General features: G+C 37.8%; 1 protein-coding gene across 1 annotated transcript in view; it reads left to right on the top strand.

Moving 5' to 3' along the window:
• INTS4 (integrator complex subunit 4) overlaps positions 1-26471 on the top strand; it is a 117828-nt gene that overhangs the window by 23989 nt on the left and 67368 nt on the right. Inside the window, exons 4-8 of the mRNA XM_055581407.1 lie at positions 3809-3915; positions 18546-18731; positions 19390-19440; positions 23225-23313; positions 24391-24511. Coding sequence (XP_055437382.1) covers positions 3809-3915; positions 18546-18731; positions 19390-19440; positions 23225-23313; positions 24391-24511 — 554 coding nt within the window. The remainder of the gene's footprint in view (positions 1-3808; positions 3916-18545; positions 18732-19389; positions 19441-23224; positions 23314-24390; positions 24512-26471) is intronic.

Genomic DNA, 26471 nt, shown 5'->3' with positions numbered 1-26471 from the left:
CTAGTCTGTCCCAATCTATTGTTTTTCTCTATTTCTTTGCACTGATCACTGAGGAAGGCTTTCTTATCTCTCCTTGCTATTCTTTGGAACTGTGCATTCAAATGGGTATATCTTTCCTTTTTTCCTTTGCCTTTCACTTCTCTTCTTTTGATAGCTATTTGTAAGACCTCCTCAGACAACCATTTTGCATTTCTTTTTCTTGGGGATGGTCGTGATCCCTGTCTCCTTTACAATGTCACGAACCTCCATCCATAGTTCTTCAGGCACTCTGTCTATCAGATCTAATCCCTTGAATCTATTTCTCTATTTCCTTACCTGTATAATCGTAAGGAATTAGATTTAGGTCACACCTGAATGGTCTAGTGGCTTTCCTTACTTTCTTCAATTTAAGTCTGAATTTGGCAATAAGGAGCTCATGATCTGAGCCACAGTCAGCTCCTGGTCTTGTTTTTGCTGACTGTATAGAGCTTTTTCATCTTTGGTTGCAAAGAATATAATCAGTCTGACTTTGGTATTGACCATCTGGTGATGTCCATGTGTAGAGTCTTCTCTTGTGTTGTTGGAAGAGAGTGTTTGCTGTGATCAGTGTGTTCTCTTGGCAAAACTCTGTTAGCCTTTGCCCTGCTTCATTCTGGAATCTAAGGCCAAATTTGCCTGTTACTCTGGGTATTTCTTGACTTCCTACTTTTGCATTCCAGTCTCCTATAATGAAAAGGACATCTTTTTGGGGTGTTAGTTTAATAAAGTCTTTTAGGTCTTCATAGAAGTCTTCAACTTCAGCTTTTTCAGCATTACTGGTAGGGGCATAGACTTGGATTACTGTGATATTGAATGATTTGCCTTGGAAATGAACAGAGATCATTCTGTCATTTTTGAGATTGCATCCAAGTACTGCATTTCAGACTCTTTTGTTGACTATAATGGGCTACTCCGTTTCTTCTAAGTGATTCTGTCCACAGTAGTAGATAAAATGGTCATTGGAGTTAAATTCACCCGTTCTAGGCCATTTTAGTTCACTGACTCCTAAAAGACCTGTGTTCATTCTTGCCATCTCCTGTTTGACCACTTCTAATTTGCCTTGATTCATGCACCTAACATTCCAGGTTCCTATGCAGTATTGCTGTTTATAGCATCGGATTTTACTTCCATCACCAGTCACATGCACAACTGGGTGTTGTTTTTGCTTTGGCTCCATCTCTTCATTCTCTGGAGTTATTTGTCCACTGATCTCTGGTAGCATATTGGGTACCTACCCACCTGGGGAGTTCATCTTTCAGTTTCCTATCTTTTTGCCTCTTCATGGGGTTCTCGAGGCAAGAATACTGAAGTCCCTTCTCCAGTGGGCCACGTTTTGTCAGAACTCTCCACCATGACCCGTCCATCTTGGGTAGTCCTACATGGCGTGGCTCATAGTTTCATTGAGTTAGACAAGGCTGTGGTCCATGTGGTCAGATTGGCTATATTTATAATTATTATTATTATATATTATCTTTATTATATTTCCTTCCTTTCCTCACGTAGCATCTGCCAGATTTGATCTTTTCTGTCATAATTTTTAGAGGAAAAAAACTCTACTTCAGTGGTTGATTAACCAGTTGTATAGCATAGGGAAGGACGTAGAGGTCCAGCTACTTCTTATAGAAACTTTAAACAAATCCATTCCTCACTCCATTTTGGGGTGTTTTATGGTTGGTTTTTTTTTTTTCTTTTAAATCTATGATTCCTGATTCTTGCTTGGCATATGGCTGGAATTTATTTGCTCTGTTGTGACTCCCTCCTCAGTAGGCATTTAGATTAGATTTCTCAGTTTGCCATAGACTTTTTCATTTGCTTGCCATCTCTGAAAAATTTGTTGACTTTTCTCATCTGCTTACTATTCTTCTATTTTCTTAGTCCTTGTACGTTTATACTTTTAAAGTTTCTTTATATGTTAATGAGGTTTTAAGAAAGAATTAGTGATAAACAGAGGTGTTCAATCTAGTGTGTCTTACTGGAAGTGTTTTTAAGAGGTGATTGTTCCCAGTGTTTTATAAGCTTTTTATTTTTTAAGATTTAGTTGTTTATATTTCATTATCATTTTTGAAATTTGTTTTGCATCTATATTATGAATTTCTTAATGTTTTTCTTAAGTGGACAGTTATTTTTTTTTAGTTAAAATTAATTTAAAGAGACTATATTAGTAATAGTAAAAGGAAATTAATGTCATCAACATAGTAACTATATTTTTTATTTTGTTCTTTAAAATATAGTCATGCATACCTCTGAGATATTGCAGATTCTGTTCCAGATGATCACAGTAAATTAAATATTGCAGTAAAGCGAGTCACCCGTTTTTGATTTCCCAGTGCAGATAAAAGTAATGTCTATACTATACTATAGTTTATTGTGTGCAATAGCATTATGTCTAAAAAGAATGTACTACCTTAATACTGTACTGATAAAAAATGTTAACCATAATCTGAGCCTTTAGCAAGTTGTAATCTTTTTGCAATAGTAACATCAAAAATCATTGACCACAAATCACCATAACAAATATAACAATGAAAGTTTGACATACTGCAAGAATTACCAAAAGGTGACAGAAACATGAAGTGAGAATGCTGTTGAAAAATGGTGTAGAAGACTTGCTTAATGAGCAGGATTGAGGCAAACCTTCAATTTATAAGAAATATAGTATAGTATTTACAAGTGAAGTTGCTCAGCCATGTCCGACTCTTTGCGACCCCATGGATGGTAGCCTACCAGGCTCCGGGTCCATGGGATTTTCCAGGCAAGAATACTGCAGTGGGCTGCCGTTTCCTTCTCCAGGGGATCTTCCCAACCCAGAGATCGAACCCGGGTCTCCTGCATTGCAGACAGACGCTCTACCGTCTGAGCCACTAGGGAAGCCTGTATCTACAAAGTGCAGTAAAATGAAGCTCAATAAAACAAAGTATGTCTGTAGAAGGTTATTAACATAAAAATGATTTTCTGCATGCCTCTTGTATACCACTAGCATAGAACCATAGAACCATATTTTGAAACAAAGAAGAGAATCTGGTTAAGGTGATTGACAGTGATTTACTTGGAATTGTCTGTTTGCTCATTTATTAAGCATCCATTGAGCACGTAATGAGGCATGCTAGATTCTGAGAATACAAAGGTGAATAAAGCATAGTCCTTGCCCTTAAGGATCTTTCAGTTTCCTGGTTTTGTCTGATATGCAAATAAGTATTATAAAGTTACAGTTTATGTCAAGAGTTCAGTGGAAGCATGAACGAAGAAATGGTCAGTATTTCTAGGGAAAGAGCGAAAAGCACCATACAGGAGGTGACATTTCAAGATTAGGAGGTGCTCTCTGGGGAGTAGGGTTGAGAATGGAGCAGAATGTAGATGAAAGCATTCTAGGTAGGGAAGTGGGCTGAGCAAAGATAGGGGGACATGGATCATAAGTAATTGGGAAAAAGGAGGCTAGGGAAACCTGAAAGAGATGAGGCTAATAGATAAAGTAGGGAGGACTAGGCATCGTGGAGGGACTAGTATGTATGTATGTCCTGCTAAGGAATTTAGACTTTATTTTGAAGGCAGTGAAAAGCCTTTGAATTAGTCAAGCATTGAACATTTTTGGAGCACTGTGTTGCATCCTGTGGAGGACTCAAATTTTTAGACATGATCCCTTTAGGAACTTAGCTTTTAGTTGAGGAAATCAAGAATCAAACAGCAGAACTCAGTTGACAAAAATCTTCATTCTTTATACCCAAGTAAATTTAGTTTCTATAGTAATCTCCTTTTGAAATTCTAAAACCTAACTTTCCATCTTCCTTTCTAGAGTCTCATCAAGTCCTTGCTCAACTGTTGGACACTTTGCTTGCAATTGGCACTAAACTGCCAGAGAATCAAGCTATCCAGATGCGATTAGTTGATGTAGCCTGCAAGGTAAGAATATAATGGTTAGACACAGGGTTGCTTCTTTATTGAACAGTTTTGCATTATCTGGAGAAATGAAACGAGCTGTCAGATCTGCTTACCTCCATCCTAAGGCTATAATTGAGAATTGCCAAAGACTCTTAAATGGCTTTAAGAACTGCTTCATTTTTTGTTTGTTTCTTGATGTTGGATTAGGAACAAAGTTGAGTAACTTGTTATAAAATGAACTTCCTCACTGTCCCAAAAGAAATGAAAATAATTATAGGAACTACCATGTATTCCATGCCTAACATATGCTCTCTGCTTATTATGGTACTATTTTTTACCTTTTTGAAAGAAAAGTAATTTTATTCCTATGGTGTATACTCATTGTTAAAAACAAAATTAACTAATACAGAAATAAAATAAGTGACAGCCATTCCATCTTTCCCTCCTAAGCCCTCTTCTCAGGCATAACACCTCCCAACAGTTTGGAATTATGATACTTTCATTTGTTCCTCATAGTCCTTTAGGGAAGTGCTGTTATATCTCTTTTACTAAGATGGGAATTGAGGTTGAAGGAGTTTAGTTTGTCCAAGTTTTCATACTTAGGAAGTTGCAGAACCAGGGCATAAACTCTTTTCTGATTCCAAAGCCAAATTCTTTTTAATTTTGAACTTTTAATTAGCTTTCTTTTGTGCAAACCTTGTAGAATTGGCTTTACTTTTAATCTTTTTGATAAAATTTGTTTTGAGAATATAAGGAGACAAATACGTTTGAATTGTGGAAGGGTTACATTCATGGAATTAGAAAACTATTTCTTAACCCCAGGAAAGAGTATTTCATTTATCTTAATAAACAATGACAACAACAACAAAAAACCCCAGAACACTTTGAGAAGTACAGTATTAAAAGCTTAAGTGGGAGAAAACTAGGGATTACATGATTGAGAGAGTAAGTACGTCTTCCATGTGAGAGAATATATGTATCTAGGAGGTTGTGCTTATAAGAGAGGTGTTTTACTTGGTGGATTATTCTGCTTGAAGCAATAGTTTCTTAAATTTGTTATCAAGAAATCTTTTATTATAAAAATTTATACTCATGGAAATTTGGAAAGAAGTATAAAGAAAGAACTACACTCATAATTCACTATGTAAAGGCATCCATTATTATTAGCCTTTTGATGTGTCTGTCCTGATTTTTTTTTCTGTATACAGATTGTTTGCTTTTCTTTTTCCACATATAGCTATAATCATATTCTGTATTCAGTTTTGCTTTTTGACTAACATAACAAGTATTTTCTTTATATTGTAAATGTTTTATAAATATTTTTAATGGATGCATGATATTTTGTCCAGTAATCAAGCCATAGTTTGTCCTAACCATTCTCTTATTAGTGGACATTTATATTGTAGCCATTTTAAAAAATAGTAAATAATACCACACAATGAATGTGATTAGTCTAAAGTATTTCCTGTATCTAAGGTTATTTCCTAAACATACATTGTCACAGTAGAATCACTGGATGAAAGCATTTAGAATTTTTGTTTTTTTCCTAAGGCTTTTGATACTTTTGGCAAATCGTTTTCTACAATATTCTAGTTTAAGCCTATCCACAGTATATGAGAGTGCATAATTTCACATATTATTCTAGCATTTGGATATTAATGTTTAAAAGCAAGATGTAAACCTGTTAATTTGGTAAGAAGGAAATGGTATTTCATTTTAAAATTTTTCCTATTTTTTCTTCATTTGTATGTCCTGTCTTCAGTTCAGTTCACTTCAGTCACTCAGTCGTGTCTGACTCTTTGCAGTCCCATGGCCTGAAGCACGCCAGGCCTTCCTGTCCATCACCAACTCCTGGAGTTTACTCAGATTCATGTCCATTGAGTCGGTGATATCATCCAACCATCCTCTGTCGTCCCCTTCTCCTCTCGCCTTCAATCTTTCCCAACATCAGGGTCTTTTCAAATGAGTCAGTTCTTCTCATCAGGTGGCCAAAGTATTGGAGTTTCAGCTTTAGTATCAGTCCTTCCACATGAATATTCAGAACTAATTTCCTTTAGGATTGACTGGTTGGATCTCCTTGCAGTTCAAGGGACTCTCAAGAGTCTTCTCTGATACCACAGTTCAAAAGCATCAATTCTTCCATACTCAGCTTTCTTTATAAACTCTCATGTCCATACATGACTACTGGAAAAACCATAGCCTTGACTAGATGGACCTTTGTTGGCAAAGTAATGTCTCTGCTTTTTAATATGCTGTCTAGGTTGGTCATAGCTTTTCTTCCAAGGAGCAAGCGTCTTTTAATTTCATGGCTGCAATCACCATCTGCAGTGATTTTGGAGCCCCCAAAAATAAAGACTCTCACTGTTTCCATTACTTCCCTATCTATTTCCCATGAAGTGATGGGACCAGATGCCATGATCCTAGTTTTCTGAATGTTGAGTTTTAAGCCAACTTTTTCACTCTCTTCTTTCACTTTGATCAAGAGGCTCTTTAGTTGTTCTTCACTTCTTGCCATAAGGGGGGGTATCATCTGCATATCTGAGGTTATTGATATTTCTCCTGGCACCCTTGATTCCAGCTTGTGCTTCATCTAGCCTGGCATTTCTCATGATGTACTCTGCATAGAAGTTAAATAAGCAGGGTGACAATATACAGTCTTGACGTACTCCTTTTTCTATTTGGAACCAGTCTGTTGTTCCATGTCCAGTTCTAACTGTTGCTTCTTGACCTGAATACAGATTTCTCAGGAAACTGGTCAGATGGTTTGGTATTCCCATCTCTTTAAGAATTTTCCACAGTTTGTTGTTATCGACACAGTCAAAGGCTTTGGCATAGTCAATAAAGTGGATGTTTTTTCTGGAACTCTCTTGCTTTTTTGATGATCCAATGAATGTTGGCAATTTGATCTCTGGTTCTGTCTTGGGAATGAACTTTTCATGTTCTTTTCTAGTTTTTCATATGGATTTTTTGTGCGTTTCTTCACCATTTGTAGAGGATCATAACTGGGTAGAAATTTGAACTATTTGGAAATGGCATATCTGCCACAAGCTTTTGCAAATTCAAGTAAATAAAGACTGTCTATGATTCATAGCTATAGTTACTGTTTCTCTTGCCTAATGCTATTTTGTCTGTGATTTTTGTCATACAGTGATCTTTGAGATATGATTCACCTTAAAATAACATTCCCCCTTTTAATAGAAATAATGCAGAGTATGTTTCCAACTAAAACCACAAATATGTGGAAATTAAACAACATGCTCCTATTTAACCAATGAGTCAGAGAGGAAATCAGCAGGTAAATTAGAAAATACTTTGAGGTGAATGAATGAAGACCCTGTGTACCAAAATTGGGCTGCAGCTACTGCATGCTTAGAGGTACATTTATAGCAATTAGTGTCCATAGTAAAAAAGAAGAAAGATCTCATTCCAGTACCTTATTCTTTTATCTAAGATGCTGGATAAAGAAGAACATATTAAATATAAAAGCATGCAGAAGGAAGGAAATAAGAAAGACTAGAGTGGAAATTAATGAAATCAAGAGTAGAAAAACTGTAGAGAAAAATCAAAGAATCAAAAGCTTGTTCTTTGTAAAGATCAACAAAGTTGAGAAACCTTTATTTTTGAAAGGAAAAAAAGAAGGTTCAAAGTACTAGAATTATAAATGAAAAGAGGCTATTTCTGCTGACCTGACAGAAATGAAAAGGATTATAAAAAATACTATGAACAATTTTATGCCAATAAATTAGATAACTTATGTAAAATGCACAAATTTCTACTAATCCTACAAAGATACAAACTGTGAAAACTATCTCAAGGAGTAGACAATCCAAATATGCTTATAACAAGTAATTAAATTAGTAATGAAAAAAAACAAAAACTTACCTACAAAGAGAAGCTCAGGCCCACATGGCTTTGAATCAAACATTTTAAATAAGAATTTCATACCAATTCTTCACAGATTTTCCTAAGAAGTAGAAGAGAAGCAGCATTTCTCCACTGATTCTATCAGAGACATTTTAAGAAAAGCCAGATATGTTCTAGAGAACTTATTGGATAAGAAGCCAGTTAGGATGTTATTGCACTGGGCTTCCCTTATGGCTCAGATAGTAAAGGATGTTATTGTAGTAACCTACATGAAAGGTTATAGTAGTTTGAATTAAAGTGATGGAAAGATGGAAAGATATGGATAGATTTGAGAAATATTTAGGAAGTAAGATTGGCAGGACTTGATAACTGGTTGAGCATGGAGTGACGGTGAAGGAATTGCTGAGGATATTTCCCGTTTCCAGCTTATGTGCCAGATTAGATGGTGGTGCCTTTCACTCAGAGAATTCTGGGAAAGCATTAGGTTGGATATGGGACAAAGTCCAAATAACCCAACAATTTCAAACTTACTAAAAAAAATTATGAAAATAGTACAAGAGATTTCCATATACCCTTCTTTTTGATTCATCAATCATTAGCATTCTCCCGCATTTGCTTTATCATTCTCTATGTTGGGGGCTTCCCTGATAGCTCAGTTGGTAAAGAATCTGCCTGCAATGAGGGAGACCTGGGTTCGATCCCTGAGTTGGGAAGATCCCCTGGAGAAGGGAAAGGCTACCCACTCCAGTGTTCTGGCCTGGAGAATTCCAAGGACTGTATAGTCCATGGGGTCGCAAAGAGTTGGACAGGACTGAGCAACTTTCACTTTCACTCTCTATATATTTTACCGAACCATTTAAGAGCAAATTGCAGACATTACACTTCTTTTCCACTAAATACTTAACTTTTTATTTCTTAAGAAGGAGGAAATCATTTTTATAAACCTAGTTTTCAAAATCAGGAAATTTAACTCTGGATTTTGTCTGTTTGTTTTTTTGACTGTGTGATCTGTGAGATCTTAGTTCCCCAACCAGGGATTGAACTCATGTGCCCTGCAGTGAAAACATGGAATCCTATACTGGACTGCCAGGAAATTCCCAGGAAATTTAACTTTGATATAATGCTAATCTGTAGTAGTATTAGACTTTATTCAAATTCTACCTATTGTCTTTTATATTATATTTTATATAAATTTTTCTTTTCTGGTCCAGAATCACATGTTGCATTTAGTTTTCATGTCCCTGTTTTCTTTAATCTGGAACAGTCCCTCAGGCTATCTTTGTCTTTCATGGCCTTAACTTGAAGAGTATAGGCTGTTTACTTTATAGAATGTCTTTTTTTTTTTTTTTAAATTTTGGCTGCACAGGGTCTTCGTTGCTGCCTGTGGGCTTTCTCCAGTTGCAGCTTTCAGGCTCTAGAGGGCAAAGTCAGTAGTTGTGACACACAGGCTTAGCTGCTGCAGAGCATGTAAGATCTTGCCAGACCAGGAATCAAACTGGTCTCCCTTGCATTGCAAGGTGGATTCTTAACCGCTGGACCACCAGTAAATCCCTAGAATGTCTTTCAGCCTGGGTTTATCTGGTATATCCTCTGTTTAGATTCAAATTACACATTTTGGTGGGAATAATACATAAATAATACTGTGTCCTTCTCGGTGCATCATATCATAAGGCACACGTGAGGTCTGACTCATTATTGGTGTTAACTTTGATACGTGGTTAAGGTAGTGTCTGCCAGGTTTTTCATTATAGAGTTGTTATTTCCTCCTGTGATTAATGAGTAATTTGTGGGGAGATACTTTGAGATAATGTAAATGTCCTCTTCCCCATCAAACTTTTATTCTCTATTTTAGCAACTATTAATAAATCTTGCTGAGTCATTTATAACTCTGATTATTGCAAAATGGTGATATTCTGATGCTGTTATTCCATCTCTATTTTTTACTTGCCATGCTATTGTAAGAAAGTTTTCTTTCCCTCTCTTTCCCTCCCTCCCTTCTTATCAATCTCCTAATTTATTCAAAATATAATCTGTTCTATCCTTATTATTTTTTGAAGTTCATATTGTTCATTTGTATATTTTTAAAATACAAAATATCAATCTGTCATATTTTTTGTTTCATAGTAGGAAGAAAGTCATGATTTTGGGTATTCTTAACATCTCAAAATTCATCTCTGTCAGTAATTATTATTCTGTCAGTAATCCTTTGAGGTACTGTGTGCTGTGTTATGCTTAGTTGCTCAGTTGTATTCAACTCTTTGCAACCCCATGGAGTGTAGCCCACCAGGCTCCTCTGTCCATGGGATCCTCCAGGCAAGAATACTGGAGTGGGTTGCTGTGCCCTCCTCCACGGATCTTCCTAACCCAAGGATCGAACCCAGGTCTCCCACATTGCAGGCAGATTCTTTACTGTCTGAGCCACTAAGGAAGCCTAAGAATTCTGGAGTGGGTAGCCTATCCCTTCTCCAGGGAATCTTCCTGACCCAGGAGTCGAACGAGGGTCTCCTGCATTGCAGGCAGATTGTTCACCAGCTGAGCTATTGTACAGCTAATCCTCATTTGATAGATGATGAGATTTAAATTTGGCCAGGAAATTACTAAGTCTTTTCTTCTGTAGAATCTGAATAACTGAAATTGGAGGTCTTCTACTTTGTTTCTTATTCATGAAGATTTTTCTAGGGAATAAATATCTGGTCATTTTTGTATATATGGCTTCCTTAAAGCCTAGTTTAATTCTTTGTTTCTCTTTTTCTATCTCATCTCTTCTGGTCTCTGTATTTCTTTTTTGTTCCTTTAATTCTGTGGCAAAAGTACATTAAGCTCTCCAGGCAACAGAAACATGGCAGCATTTTAACATTTATCAAATACTACCTGAGCAAATATTATATGTTCTTTTGTTAGGAGAGGTTGTCTCTTAGAATAATTTCCATTGTTTGGTATGTTAAATTTTTATCTGTGCTTAAAAATAATCCATGTTAATGGGAATTCCTTGATGGTCCAGTGGTTAGAACTCATTGCTTTCACTGTTGTGGCCCAGCTTCAATCCCTGGTTGGCTACTAAGATATCACAAGCTGTGCGGTGCTCAGCAACGCCCCTCCCAAAAAAAAAGAAAGAAAAAAAATCCATATTGAAACTGAATGAGTCAGTAAGTTATTTTTGTCTTATTTAACCTCATTCTTGGATTTTCTTGACATACTTAATCATTGATTTTTTATTCTTTTAACAGTAGTTTTAAACTGATTGGTTTAGCTTATTTTTGACGTGGATTAGTCTTATTGGGGATGTGGTTTGCTTACTCCATTAATATAGAAATGATGGTATTTTAATGGCCTAGGTAAAGCACCAAAATAGCATCATCTGCAGAGCAGGCACTGGGCATCTATTAGTGATGATATCCGTGATGTAAGTAGTGACCTGTGGGGGAAGGATATCATAAAACTAATTGCTGCCCCAAGGGTGTGATTTAGATTTACCGTTTCTTTGAGGCTAACACTCAGTGTGCAGTAACAGGCTAGTTATGCGTCAGTGTTGCCTTGGTTACCTTAATAGGAACTAGAAGACTTTAGTTTGTTGTTTGAAAATCAAATAAAGTATTTGTAATAATGGTAGCAACCTTCTAGGGGATGGTGATTCAGTTGACAGTTCAGTTAGGACAAATGATGCTTCCATACTAAATAAAAATAGTTTATTTAAAAAAACAGCATTGCTGTCTTAACTGTGACAGTGTCACTGTCAGCTTCATATCTGGAAATGTCTCTTAGCTTTTCAGTTTCAGTGTGTCATTTTGTTGGATAAGTTTGAGCATTATGAACACTTAAGAGTGTTTATGTTTCACACTTCTTTAACTAAATAACTTGGAGACATGAATTAACTCTGATCTCAAATGTTCTACTGAGTCGTTTTTATAAGGAGACAGTCCCTCTGTGAGAGCCCCACCCCTCTGCACCTGCACTTGCTTACTAGATCTCCTTTGTTCTCTCCTCTGAGTAAGCCTACCTGCCCAGCCCGCCGTCTCATAGAACATAGCTTCTGTGAGAATGTCTAGGTCCCATTTAGTTCAGGAGTCTTCTGCTAGAGCATCTGATGTGAACCATTAACAGATGCTCAGTACCTTTCCAGACAGATTGCCCCCTTGTTAGACAGCTATTACTGGAAAATTTGTGCTTGTGTATTCCAGATCAGCAGGCCTGTTTCATCCAGGTGGCCCACTTTTACCTCTATTTTCTTTTTTTTTGCCACGTTTCCCACACCTGCTTCCCTTTTCTTAAGCAGGCTGGGTTTTTTTTAATTTAATTTTGGCTGCACTGGGTTTTCATTGTTGTGTTCAGGCGTTCTCTAGTTGTGGCACGCGACTCCTTACTTTTGGTTGTGGTGTGTGGGTTTCTCATTGTGGTGGCTTCTCTTGTTGCAGAGCGTGGACTCTGGGAGGCTCCATAGTTGCAACATGCAGGCTCTAGAGTGTGTAGGCTTCAGTAGTTAGGGCACATGGGCTCGGTAGTTGTGGTGTGTGGGCCCTGGAGTGTAGACTCAGTGGTTGTAGTGCATGGGCTTAGTTGCCTTGCGGCATGTGGAATCTTCCTGGACCAGGTATCAAACCCATGTCCCCTGCATTGACAGATGGATTCTTTTTTTTTTTTTTAATTGTTTATATGGTTATGTTGGGTCTTAGTTGAGGCAGGTGGGATATTTTTGTTGCTGCATGTGGAACCTATCCTTATGGCGTCTAGTCTTGGTAGTTGTGGTACACGGGCTTAATTCCCCCTTGGTGTGTGGGATCTTGGTTCCCCGACCAGGGATCGAACCCACGTCCTTTGCATTGCAAGGTAGATTCTTAACCACTGGACCACCAGGGAATACTATTATTCCTTCTTTATAAATGAGGAAACTTAGACTCTTGAGAGGTCTAGTGACTTGATCAGTGGTACACATATGGAGTCAGAACTGAAATTTGAAGCTAGGTCTTTTTTTTTCAATTTATATATATTTTATAATATGGAAAATTTCAAATTATTCTTTGCAGTTTTTGGTATAAATTTGACAATTATATTTATCTTGCAGTCTTTTTCATCTGTTTTTCTCTCACTTTCTGTTGTAATCTGCTGTAATATTTTAAAGTAAATCCCTGATATGTTATTTAAATCATACATAGTTCAGTATGTATCTCTAACTAATAATAACTGATATTTTTTAATATAGCCTGTTCCACATCATCTCATACCAATTCATATTAAAATTTTCTTAACTGCATTAAATATCTTTTTATAGTTTTTTTTTTTTTGATTTAGCATATATTTGGAGAGTCTCTTAAATTTCTTTTAATCAATATCAGTGCCCCATTTTTTTTTTCTTTAAATACCACAGTTTTATTGACGAAACCAGATTGTTGGTCTTGTCGAATATCCTACATTCTGGATTTGTTTGATTGTTTACTTTTGATATAAATGTTGACAGTGGGAACTCCTACAGATTGATTTCTTTGTCTTTTTTATCTGACTCAATTAGTCCTTGATATTTTCTTGCTTTTTGGCACATGTCCCAACTTCTTCTTACATTATTTCTTGCCTAGTTTTGAGACTAGTCATTTCACTAAAGTCTTTTCAGTTCCTGTTACTGCATTATGTAAATAGTTTATTTCAGTAGCAGTGGAATGATGAGAAGTGCTAAAAAAAAGATTGACAGTACTAAGTGTTGACAGAGGTGTATCATATCTGGAACATTTACATATGACTGGTGAAAGTGTAAATTAGTTAAATTAGTACAACCACTTTGGAATAGTATTTGGCAGTATCTTCTTAAGCTGAACATATACGTTTTCTGTGACCCAGCAATTTCACTTCCAACTATGTATTCAACAGATGTGTGAAAAAGTATATAAAAAACCACATTCAAGAATAATTATAGTAACATTATATTTAGAATAATGCAAAACTGGAAATAGCCCAAATATCTATCAACAGTAGAAAGGATAAATGGATTATGGTGTATACACAAATGGAATACTTTATAGTAATGAGAGTGAATCAACCATTGCTATATGCCATACTGTGGATGATTCTCACCAACATAATAGTAAGAAAAGGAAGCGTAGCACTATTTGATTTTACAAATTATAAAACTAGGCAAAATTTTGTGTTAGAAGTCAAGATAATGGTTACTTTAGTTGTTTTTTAATATTGCATTAGTTTATCTCAGTATTATAATTGATTTACAGTATTATATTAGTTTCAGGTATACAACACAGTGATTCAGTATTTTTATAGTTGGTTGTTGCTGTTTAGTCACTAAGTCGTGTCTGACTATTTGTGACCCCATGTGAACTGCTGCACGCCAGGCTTCCTTGTCCTTCACCATCTTCTAGAGTTTGATCAAACTCATGTCCATTGAGTCAGTGATGCCATCCAACCATCTCTTCCTATGTCATACCCTTCTCCTGCCCTCAGTCTTTCCCAGCATCGGGGTCTTTCCCAATGAGTCAGCTCTTTGCATCAGGTGGCCAAAGTATTGGAGCTTCAGCTTCAGCATCAGTCCTTCCAGTGAATATTCAGGAGTGATTTCCTTTAGGATGGACTGGTTGGATCTCCTTGCAGTCCAAAGGACTCTCAAGAGTCTTCTCTAGCACCAGAGTTCAAAAGCATCAATTCTTTGGCACTCAGCTTTCTTTATAGTCCAACTCTCACATCCATACATGACTACTGGAAAAACCATAGCTTTGACTATAGGGACCTTTGTTGGCAAAGTAATGTCTCTGCTTCTTAATATCCTGTCTAGGTTTGTCATTGGAGAAGGCAATGGCACCCCACTCCAGTACTCTTGCCTGGAAAATCCCATGGATGGAGGAGCCTGGAAGGCTGCAGTCCATGGGTCGCTGAGGGTTGGACACGACTGAGCGACTTCACTTTCACCTTTCACTTTTCACTTTAATGCATTGGAGAAGGATATGGCAACCCACTCTGGTGTTCTTGCCTGGAGAATCCCAGGGACGGGGCATCCTGGTGGGCTGCCGTCTGTGGGGTTGCACAGAGTCAGACACGACTGAAGTGACTCAGCAGCAGCAGCAGCAGGTTTGTCATAGCTTTTCTTCCAGGGAGCAAGCATCTTCTAATTTCATGGCTGCAGTTACTGTCAACAGTGGTTTTGGAGCCCAAGAAAATAAAATCTGTTACCTTTTTCACTTTCCCCCCTTCTGTTTGCCATAAAGTGATGGATGCCATGATCTTAGTTTTTTGAAAGGTGAGTTTTAAGCAAGCTTTTTCACTCTCCTTTTTCACCCTCATCAAGAGGCTCTTTAGTTCCTCTTCACTTTCTGCCATTAGAGTGGTATCATCTGCATATCTGAGTTTGTTAATATTTCTCCTGGCTATCTTGATTCCAGCTTGTGAGTCATCTAGCTTGGCATTTTGCATGATGTACTCTGCATATAAGTTCAATAAGCAAGGGATAGTATACAGCCTTGATGTATTTCTTTCCCAATTTTAAACCAATCCATTGTTCCATGTCCAGTCGTAACTTGCTTCTTGTCCTGCATACAGGTTTCTCAGGAGACAAGTAAGGTGATCTGGTATTCCTATCTCTTTAAGAATTTTCCATAGTTTGTTGTGATCCACACAAAGGCTTTAGTGTAGTCAATGAACCAGAAGTAGATTTTTTTTTTTTAATTCCCTTGCTTTTTCTGTCATCCAACTGATATTGGCAACTTGGTCTCTAATTTTTGTGCCTTTCCTAAATCCAGCTTGAACATCTGGAAGTTCTTGGTTCACATACTTTTGAAGCCTAGCTTGAAGGATTTTGAACATTACCTTGCCTAGCGTGTGAAATGAGTGCAGTTGTATGATAGTTTGAGCATTCTTTGGCATTGCCTTTCTTTGGGATTGCAGATTGACATTTTCCAGTCCTGTGGCCACTGCTGAGTTTTCCAAATTTGCTGGCATATTGAGTGCAACACTTTTACAGCATCATCTTTTAGAATTTGAAATAACTCAGCTGAAATTCCATCACCTCCACTAGCTTTGTTTGTAGTGATGCTTCCAAAGGCCCACTTGACTTCACACTCCAGGGTGTCTGGCTCTAGATGTGTGACCGCACAATAGTGGTTATGGAGGTCATTAAGACCTTTTTTGTGAAGTTCTTCTGTGTATTTTTGCCACCTCTTCTTAATCTCTTCTGCTTCTATTGTGTGTGTTTGTGCTAAGTTGCTTCAGTTGGGTCCAACTGTTTGCAACCCCATGGATTGTAACCCACCAGGCTCCTCTGTCCATGGGATTTCCTAGGCAAGAATACTGAAGTGGGTTGCCATGCCCTCCTCCAAGGGATCTTCCCCACCCAGGGATTGAACCAGCATCTCTTATGTCTCCTGCATTGACAGGCAGGTTCTTTACCAGTAGCCCCACCTGGGAAGTCCCCCTTCTTTTGTTAGTTATCCTTATATTAGCTATGGTTTCCCTAGTATCTCACCTGGTAATGAATTCACCTGCAATGCAAGAGACCCGGTTTGATTCCTGGGTCAGGAAGATCCACTGGAGAAGAGAATGGCTACCCACTGCAGTATCCTGGCCTGGAGAATTCCATGGACTGTATAGTACATGGGGTCGCAAAAAGTTAGACACGACTGAGCAACTTTCACTTTCACTTTATCTTTGTAGCTTATTCATTTTTTACATAGCAGTTCATACTTCTTAATCCCATACTCCTATTTTGCTTCTCCTTTTCTTCCCATTGGTTCCCACTAATTTGCTCTCTGTATCTGGAAGTCTGTTTCTATTTTGTTATATTCGTTTGTTTTTTTTTTTTAAGATTTTATTATAAGCAATAATATCCAATATTTGTCTTTCTCTGTGTGACTTATTTCACTAAGCATAATACCCTCGAAGATCATCCATGTTGTTGTTGCAAATGGCAAAATTTTGTTCTTTCTTACAGTTGAGTAATATCCCATTGTGTGTATATGTGTTTGTGTGTATTCATTGTGTGTGTATATATGTGTGCACACAAACACATGCACTGGGTCTTCTTTTTCCATTTTTCTGTTGATGGACACTTGGAATTGCTTCCGTATCTTGGCTCTTGTAACTAATGCTGCTGTGAACATTGGATGCATGTGTCTTTTCCAAGATGTGTTTTTGTTTTCTTCAGCTATTTACCCAGGAATGGAATCACTGGATCATATGGTAGTTCTATTTTTAATTTTTTGAAAAATACTGTTTTCCATAGTGAGTGTGCCAATTTTCATTCCCACCAACAGTGTACAAGGGTTCCTGTTAATCCACATCCTCGCTAACATTTGTTATTTGTATTCTTTTTGATGATCGCCATTCTGAGAAATGTGAGGTGATATTTCATGATGGTTTTGATTTGCTTGTCTCTGATAGTTAGCTATGTTGAGCATCTTTTCATGTGCCTACTGGCCATTTGTAGGTCTTTGGAAAAATGTCTATTCAGGTCTTCTGCTCAGTTTGTATCAGGCTGTTTGGGTTTTTTGTTTGTTTGTTTTTTAGATTGAGGTATATAAACTGTTTACTATTCACAAATGTTTTCTCCCATTTACTTGTTTTTTTTTTTTTTTTTTGTTTTGTCAGTGGTTTCCTTTGCTGTGCAAAGGCTCTTAGGTTTAGTTGGGTCCTATTTGTTTATTGTTGCTTTTGTTTCCTTTGCCTTGGGAGAGAGAGATCCAACAACAACAACAAAAGCTGTGATTTATGTCAAAGAGTGTTCCGCCTGTATTTTTTTCTGGGAGTTTTATGGTTTCTGGTCTTATGTTTACATCTTTAATCCATTTTGAGTTTACTTTTGTATATGGTATGAGAAAATGTTCTGATTTCATCCTTTTACATGTGTGCTGCAGTTCATGGGGTTGCAAAGAGTCGGACATGACTGAGTGACTGAACTTAACTGAACTGAACTGTACAGTTTCCCCAGCACCACTTATTGAAGAGACTGTTCTTTCTCCATTTTATATTCTTTCTTCCTTTGTTGTAGATTAATTGAGCATAAGTTTATGTGTTTATTTCTTGCCTCTCCCTTCTGTTCCCTTGATCTCTGTGACTGTTTTTGTGCCATTAATATACTGTTTTGATTATGGGAGCTTTGTAGTGTAGTCTAAAGGCAGGGAGCATGATTCCTCCAACTTGGGTTTTTTTTCTCAAGATTGCTTTGGTGATGGTGGCTATTTTTGATGGTGGTAGAGTAGTTACTGGGATGGGACATGAGCGTTTTTCATGTTAACTTCTTTATCTAGATGCTTATTTATGTGTGTTTTGTGAAAATTTATTGAACTATACATTTAATATTTTTGCATATTTCTGTATGAATATTAAAATTTAAAATTTTTTGTTCTGTTTTTAGATTTGATAATAAATAAAATGCAGTTTAAGGGGTCACATTTAAAGTAACCTATTCTTTCCAAGGCCAGGTGCTTGCTGTTGGGAGTATGATGTTGAATAACTGGGAGTCTTCAGGACTCATGATTCTTTTTGGAAGACATATGCTCAAAAAACATGAAGGGAATTCACTGGCAGTCCAGTGGTTAGGATTTGCCACTTTCACTGCTGGAGCCTGGGTTCAATCTTTGGTTGAGGAACTAAGATCCCACAGACTACACAGCATGACCAAAACAAACAACCTGCCCCCCCCCCCCCCCCCCCGCCCCAGAGATAAAAAAAGAAAACATGAGACCTGACTAGTGAGAATGTAGTATTTGAAGTCATTCCTAAAGTTGATGCAGTGCTTTTGTTTCTGCTTTTTGTGTATATTTAAGATATTTTAATCATGTCCTTTTGTTCTCTTTTCATAGCACCTGACAGATACCTCTCATGGTGTAAGAAATAAGTGTCTGCAGTTACTTGGCAATCTTGGTTCTTTGGAGAAAAATGTCACAAAAGATGCAGAAGGCCTAGCTGTCAGAGATGTTCAGAAGATTATAGGGGATTACTTTAATGATCAGGACCCACGTGTCAGAACAGCAGCTATAAAAGCCATGGTAAACATGATGATGGAAACTAAATGGAGTCCGTTTTTTCATTTGTACTTTTCTTTTTTCATTTTTTTTTTAAGTTAATGGCTAATGCCACCTTGGATAGATAGATTCTGAATCCTCTCAGGATACATGTTATCCACACTTTCGGGAAGGTGTTGGTGGCATTACAGAACTCAAAGACACACATTCCTTTATAACAGTTGCTTATCTTGTAGGCTTCTCTGGTAGCTTTTACCTGCATTTCTGAAACCTGGAAGGTAGAGCTTGTATCCCAGGTCCATGGGAGGGATGTTACTTGGTACTGTGGTACAATAAGTACATGTTGTACCCTTGTATTTCAGGAGTATAGGTGAAAGTTATGGGGAGGAGTGCTCCTTAGGGAGAGATGGTGTCAACCATATCTTCCTCAGCCTCCTTACCATTATTTCATATTTTTCCTGGTATCCTCTTGGGACAGCCCATGGGTTAGATTTAGTAAGCATTTGAGTGTTTCTATAGAAAAGCCCAGGTTTCAGATTTCTTATTTATATAGCACTGACTTTGGCCAAAGGGAACCATGTAAGTGGGATGTGATGGGGAAAAATATGTGAGATTGAGGGGAGACTTTGGAAATATTGACTCCTCACCTCCCTAATACTTAAACTGTATCTTTATTGTCTAGTTGCAGCTGCATGAAAGAGGACTGAAGTTACACCAAACAATTTACAATCAGGTACCTTAAATGCTTGCTGTCTGAAAGGAGGGAGGTGAAGGTATGGTGAAATTGAGAGTGGTCACAGTGGTTGTCAGAATTTGAAAACATAGAGCTTCATCTGGCTAACAGTGGCAGTATTAATTGTCATGGTGTATCCACAACATACATTCTAAGAAGAGAATGGGGGATGTGTAATGAATAGCACTAGTATGTGTGAGGAGGACATTTAGGAGAACTTTGGTAGCTGAGTATGAATCCCAGAGTATACAAAACAGAGTTCAGAGTAAGAACAATGGTAGTCTTGCTGATGTCTGTTAACCTGAAGTCAATTCTGGGCACCACGCTTGAGAAACTGGAGTATTTCTGGAGGAGGATGACCAAGACCATGGGATCAGATGAAAAGATATCACATGATTATTGTAGCATTGCTAAGGAAAAGCACAATCAAGTTATAGTATCATTAGGACAAGCTGATTGAGTGCCTAACTAAAAGGCGTTACGGTTACTCTTGTAGAATAATTGGATGTATCCAGAGAAAAGAAGTCTAAATCCAGGCTCAGAGTCCAGTTTTTGTTAGCCTATCGAGTGGTTTTAAGCCTTTAGTGGTAGCTGATAATAAACCCAGCCACTATGACTGCTGTGTAAACCAAGTATGTTCTTTTACAAATGAAGTAGAATGAGTTCAGAATGGTTATGATGGTGTGACCTATAGGAACACTGTGTGGGAAGCCAAATAATTAAAGGAAACTTGTAAAGATACAGAGGAAAAGAGTTAGTCAGATGATTCAGGTGTTTAGTGACCTAAGACTGTGTTGGTTAATTAGGCAAGCGATGCTGTGGGCCTCGAGAGAGTGAGGGTGGAATGCTGGGGGAGGTTCTGAGATGTGAGGCAGCAATAGTTACCATACTGAGTTCCCTTTTGATTATGTTGAGTTTGAGAGGTTGATGGGATACTCATGAGGAGGATTTCAGGTCTGGAAAGATCAGAGCTGGAGGTGGATATTTGGAGTCATCAGTATCCAGGGAGAGGAAGAAAATCAGAAGAAATGAAGGATGGAGCCAGAGGAAAGGCCAGACATTTAAGGAAGGAGCCCTAGAATGGAACTGAGGAACAGCTTGATGGGGGAGGAGGAAAAGCATATTCCGGAAGAGGCAGGAGGGCATTCTTGTAGTCAGCAGTGTTAAAATGCTGGTGAAAGGGTATTTAGGATAGGGCTGAAATCTGGTCATTGGGCTAAGCAACAAAGTGGCCATTAGTGAGTTTTTAAAGAGAGCAGTTGTAGTAGAGTGGTGGGATTGGGGAGCGCCAGATCAGGGTCTGTTGAGGTGAGCCAGTTTAAGGTGATTATTGACTATGAGTGAAGAAACTTGACTGATGGGAAAGTGGGGTGGAAGTTGGCAGAAGGGAGCATAGGATTAAGGGTTTTTTTGTTGTTGTTGTATTTTAAAGATAGTTGCTAAGTATATTTATATGTTGGAGAGAGAGCTAGGGTTTTGGGAGAGCTAGTATTATGGTGGTCTTTCCTGGTGACTCAGTGGTAAAGAATCTGCCTGCCAATGTAGGAAACTTGGGTTTGATCCCTGGGTCGGGAAGATCCCCTGGAGAAGGAAATGGTAACCCACTCCAGTATTCTTGCCTAGGAAACCCAATGGACAGAGGAGCCTGGCGGGCTATAGGCCATGGGGTCACAAAAGAGTCAGATGCGACTTAGCAACTAAACAGCAAGGACAGCAAGTGTTATGGTGAAAGAGGCAAAGGGGAGTAAATGATAGAGTAAATTCCTTGAGGCAGAAAATCAGATTCATGAGCTGATTCATCAACAGATGTTATTGAGAACCTAATGCTGGCTGTGTAATGCCAAGCATGATAGATGGGACCTGTGCCCTTCCCATTCTCTTAGATAAGACGGCAATTAATAAATAAGCAAGCACAGTTATAGCATATGAGTATTGCTGTGAGGTAAAGCAATAGGATGCTAACTTAGAGAATCACAAGGAAGATCTTTCTGGAGGATGGTAAGGGATGGTCATATGAGGAAGTGATGGGATTCATAGCAAAAATAGGATTAGGAACTAGAAAGGACCCTTTTCCCTCAGCTGTTGAGAAAACAAGATGTGGCAGAATACAGGAATAAATGAGCTTGTAACTGGTACGGAGTAGCTGAGTGGGTTTGTGCATGATAACCTTGATTTTTCTCAGATACACAGGTCGCCTGATGGCTGGTAGTGGGATAGAAGTCCTGAGGGGAAGGTTAAGAAAAGCTGCCTTGGAAATGGAAGTTGAAAGCCAGACTGTAAGGGATTTCAGAGTACAGCTAATAAGGTTTGATATCATGAGTTACCCATCCCCTGGAGAGTGTGGTCTTGGCCAGTGTTCTTCTGCCCTTAGGAAGCCTTAGGTTCGTGGAGCAGCTGTAGCACAAGTCTTGAGGGGATCCTGTGTGACGATGCAGGCAGTGCTGTCAGGAGACCGAAGTAGGAAAGAGTACAGAGCAAGGAGAAGGCGGTTTATTTGGAGAGAAAAGATGGAATTAAAGCAGTGGTTTTCAACCAAGGTAATTTTGCCCCCCAGGGAATATTTGGTGATGTGTGGAGGTATTTTTTATTCTAATAATTTTATTTATTTATTTTTGGCTGTGCTGGGCCTTCGTTTCTGTGTGGAATTTTCTCTAGTTGCAGTGAGCAGGTGCTACTCGCTACTTGCGGTGCACGGACTCCTCATTGCAGTGGCTTCTCTTGTTGCAGAGCACGGACTTTAGGGCCTGTGGGCTTCAGTATTTGCGGCTCCTGGACTCCAGAGCACAGGCTCAATAGTGGTGGTGCACTGGACTTCATGGCTCTGTGGCACGTAGGATCTTACTGGATCAGGGATCAAACCCATATCTCCTGCACTGATTCTTCAGTGTAGAAGTTTTTTTTTTTTTTTTTGAGGTATTTTTGAGTATTGCAGTTGCTGGGGAGAGGAAGAGGGTGCAGTACTATGACTGTCTAATGGCTAGAGGCCCAGGGATGCTGCTAAACGTATTGCACAGGTCAGCCCCTCACAACAAAGAATTATCCAATCCAAAATGTTGATAGTAGCAAGGTTGAGAGACCTTGCTTAAACAGATAGTTAGCTCAAGTGGGATGAAGAGCAGGTATGATAGGTAAGTTATGACCTTGGAAGAACCGATAGAGTAGCATGTTATAGTCAGAGCATGGAATATAAGATTTTAAAATTTCAAAAGCTGTAGTTCTGGCTGTTGTTGCAGTCTAAGGTGTTCTATGACTGTGGGTGGAGTAGGGATATTCCATTTCAGACCAAAGTAAAACAGGAAAATTTGGCCTCTTTTTGACAGTTTAGCCAAAAGCTGCCAAATTATACATTTAATTTGGCATTAAAATTGTACATTTATTTAGAGTGCTTGAGTTTTCAGATGGACTGTCAGTCAGAAATTTGTGCTCTGAATTTACAGGTAGGGGAAAAACTCATCTTTGGTGTTTGAGCCTGTAAGGGTAGCACTGTGGGGTTGGACCAAGCTTTGCTAGGATTGATGCTATTCTAGTTGGCTTTTGGGCTGTCAGTCTGTGGTTCTCCTTTCAGACATGGGGTGGGAGGGTACACAAAACAATTTTTTACTGTGCAAAGGTTGAAGAAGTTAAAACCATATGTACAACAAACAAACAAACAAACAAAAAACAACCATATGTACATATTTTGATTGGCATCCTGGTCCAGCCACTTTATCTTCATTTTGAAAGTAGTTTGAACATCACCTGGGAGGACATAGAACTAACAGACTTCTGGAATCCTTGTTTGCAGGCTTGTAAACTACTCTCTGATGACTATGAACAAGTGCGCAGTGCTGCAGTCCAGCTCATCTGGGTTGTCAGTCAACTCTATCCTGAAAGGTCAGTGTGGGTGTCAGCCAGCTTTTGTTCATTGCTAAGCCATTTTCTTTCCTCCCACTATGTTAAAAGCCTACCTCCAGAAAAGGAATGTTGGAAGGCAGTGTGGAATAGGAAAAAGCATGGACCCTGAAAATGAGGATGCCTGGGCCTTGCCTTTCAGCTCTGCCTTGAACTTTCTGTACACGTTAGGAAAGATACTTCACCTCTCTGGGTCCCAGCTTCCTCAACTATAGATGAAGAGATGGATGGCTGTTTTCAAATGCTATCTCCTCCACCTCTGCCCACCCCTTAAAAAAGTCTTTAAAATGCTTTGGAGCCCATTTTAGTTAATACAAAAGTCAGCTAAAGATACCAGGTAAGTTTGAGAATAATGATCCCTTATGTACTGTTGCCCTGGTTAAAAATATTTTCATAGGGAATTCCCTGGTTGTCCAGTGGTTAGGACTTGGCACTTTCACTGCTGGGACCTGGGTTCAATCTCTGATCGAGGGAATTAGAATCCCATAAGCTGTGCAGTTTGGTTAAAAAAAAATTTTTTTTCACAATAATTAAATAATTTATTTTCTAGTGATTCTTTGAGGTGGAGAAATAGGTATTATTTATTCTGTTTTATAGAAGAACTCCTTTTATAGGAAAAAGCAGTGTTTTTTTCTTCCTCATTAAACACATTGAAATTGGAAAAGCAGAATGAGTTACTAAAGCTATAGACCTCTCACTCCCCAAAAAAAGACTACTATTTGGAAATTGTCTTTTCATTTAGGACCAGATATGTAAGTATGTTTTATATTGGTTTAAACTTAAAGATATAAAATACTTTGTGGTAGCTGTTTTTGGTATCTCATAAATCTTTGAATTTTTGCTGTGAAATACTTTTTATCTAAGACACAAATTTGCAGTGCAAATAAAAATAAAGAAATCCTAGAGAGATTTGTTTACTCTGAAATGTATTTCGTCATTCTAGGATTTGAATTATTCAGTTATTTCTATTTGTGTGTCAGTTGTCACTGGTCATTCTCAGTTTTTTGAACCTATAATTTTAGGTTCATGTTTTGTCACTTTTGGTTTCTTTTAATATAGCATTGTCCCAATCCCTTCTTCTAATGAAGAAATTCGCTTAGTTGATGATGCGTTTGGAAAAATTTGTCACATGGTCAGTGATGGCTCCTGGATGGTTCGAGTTCAAGCTGCAAAGCTATTGGTAAGTTGCGTCTTCTTTAATGAACATATTACCTGTTACACTTGTACAGACATTTTGAGAAGCTAGATAGGGACAAGTGGAATACACTTTTATAAAGCTTCATGTTTCTTAAAATAGAAAAGGCTCATTTTCCCATAGTCTTTTAGAACTAGAAAGAATTTTAAAGATAATCCTATTTAATCTCGTTAGCATATTAGACAGCCAAAGCCTAGAGAAAAAGGAACATAATAGTAAAAATAACTGCTACTGTTTCTAAGCACCTGGTATGGCCTACATGCTTTGCTATAAGGCCACTTAGATTATCTCATTTATTCTTACTATTCTTATCTCATTATTCTCTGAGAGCCTAAGTAAATATTTAACTTAGACAGATAGGAAGTTCTAGGAGATTTAGATGCTAATCTGACTTTTAGCCTTGCTCTTTCCTACTGTTTTGCCTTTGGGGATCCTGGTACATTTATAAAAAATTTTTTTTAACTTTTCAGAGATAGAACTGTTTTACAGAAGGAGTGTTGGTGTAATACTGAGCTTTATTTTATACCTGTGTTGTCTTGGACATGTCACTTAGTCTTAGCCTCAGTCTCTTCATCTGTATCTGTCAAGTGGCTTATAGTATTTCTCAGGTTTACCTCACAGGGCTGTCACGATACTCAAATGAGATCCTTTCTGTGAAAATGTGTATAAATTGTAAAATACTGCCCTATGCAAGGTAGTGGGGTGGTTATAATATATAAACATATATATAACCATCTATAAAAATTTATATTAGTGTCACAGCAAGAAAGCCTGAAATTCTTTTTGATCACTTTTGAGGGCCTCCAACTCTGCCAGTCTTAGTAAGATTGTTGGCTAAAAAGTTTGGACCTGACTGTACTGGACACAAATATAGTGATAGCCCTTGTCCTTTGATCAGTATTTTGGGGGTAACTGCTAAGACGTTTGTGAAGCATTTTTGTGGAAAAATAAAGAATTTGGATGATTTCATTTTTTCCTGCTTATATATTATATTGCCTGTCCATAATAAACAAGCCAGCTTTTAGTGATTTTATTTTTGAATTCATATTTTAAAGCATTGTTTTGATTTGTGGATATTTTAACATTCAGAACAATTCAGTCATTCATCAGATTCTTTCAGTCAACATGTACTGAGCATCTGCAGTGTGTTATAGTGTGTGTGAGAGGATGTTTAAGAGGAATAATTCAATGATATATTGTCATCTGAGTAGGCAGGTTAGAAAAGTAATCCTTAAAACAGAGTCATTCAAATTTTTGGTGTTGTGTATATAAAGCTATATGAATAATGAATTGCAGTGGTGAGCAGAAAAGGTTTTCACTTAGACTCTAGTTTGAGTCAAGTGCTTTATGTTATTTCAGTAATTTCAAATCCAAACAACTCTAAATTATGCAATTATGTTTATACTTCAAAAGTAATTTTTAGTCTAATTTTGCTAATAATAATAATTGTTACTGTTTATTGAGTTCCTAGCCTACTAAGCTTTTAGTCACAAAAGCATATTCATATACACATGCATATACACCTGCTTCCTTATACACAAGCACACGTGAATAGATGCCTACATACTTACACTCATATATATTCACTTTTTGCAAATAATTTTTAGTTCTTTTAGACTCTTTGAGGTAGATATGTTATTCATTTTATAAATAATAAATCTAAAGGGTTTAGGAAAGTATAATTTTTCCAAGGCCACATAGGTAGTAATAATACTTGATGCTCTAAAGCCCATGTAGAATTCCTTCCTAGTGGGGGTCCAGTTATATATTGGGAGCTGTGGTTGTACGGCTAAGGTCCTGCTGGTGTACTAGTTCCTCTGTGCAAGCTAAGAGGTAAACTCCGCTGCTCCAACTCTTGAGTAGACAAACCCATAATCAGTAAACTGTATTTAGTCTTCAGACTATATGTTCATTAATTCAACAAACTGAGCATAATGTGTGTCTT

This window comes from Bubalus kerabau, chromosome 5, assembly GCF_029407905.1.
Source record: "Bubalus kerabau isolate K-KA32 ecotype Philippines breed swamp buffalo chromosome 5, PCC_UOA_SB_1v2, whole genome shotgun sequence".
Taxonomy (NCBI): domain Eukaryota; kingdom Metazoa; phylum Chordata; class Mammalia; order Artiodactyla; family Bovidae; genus Bubalus; species Bubalus kerabau.
The sequence above is the reverse complement of the archived record's forward strand: the minus strand, read 5'-3'. Positions and strand labels throughout refer to the sequence as shown.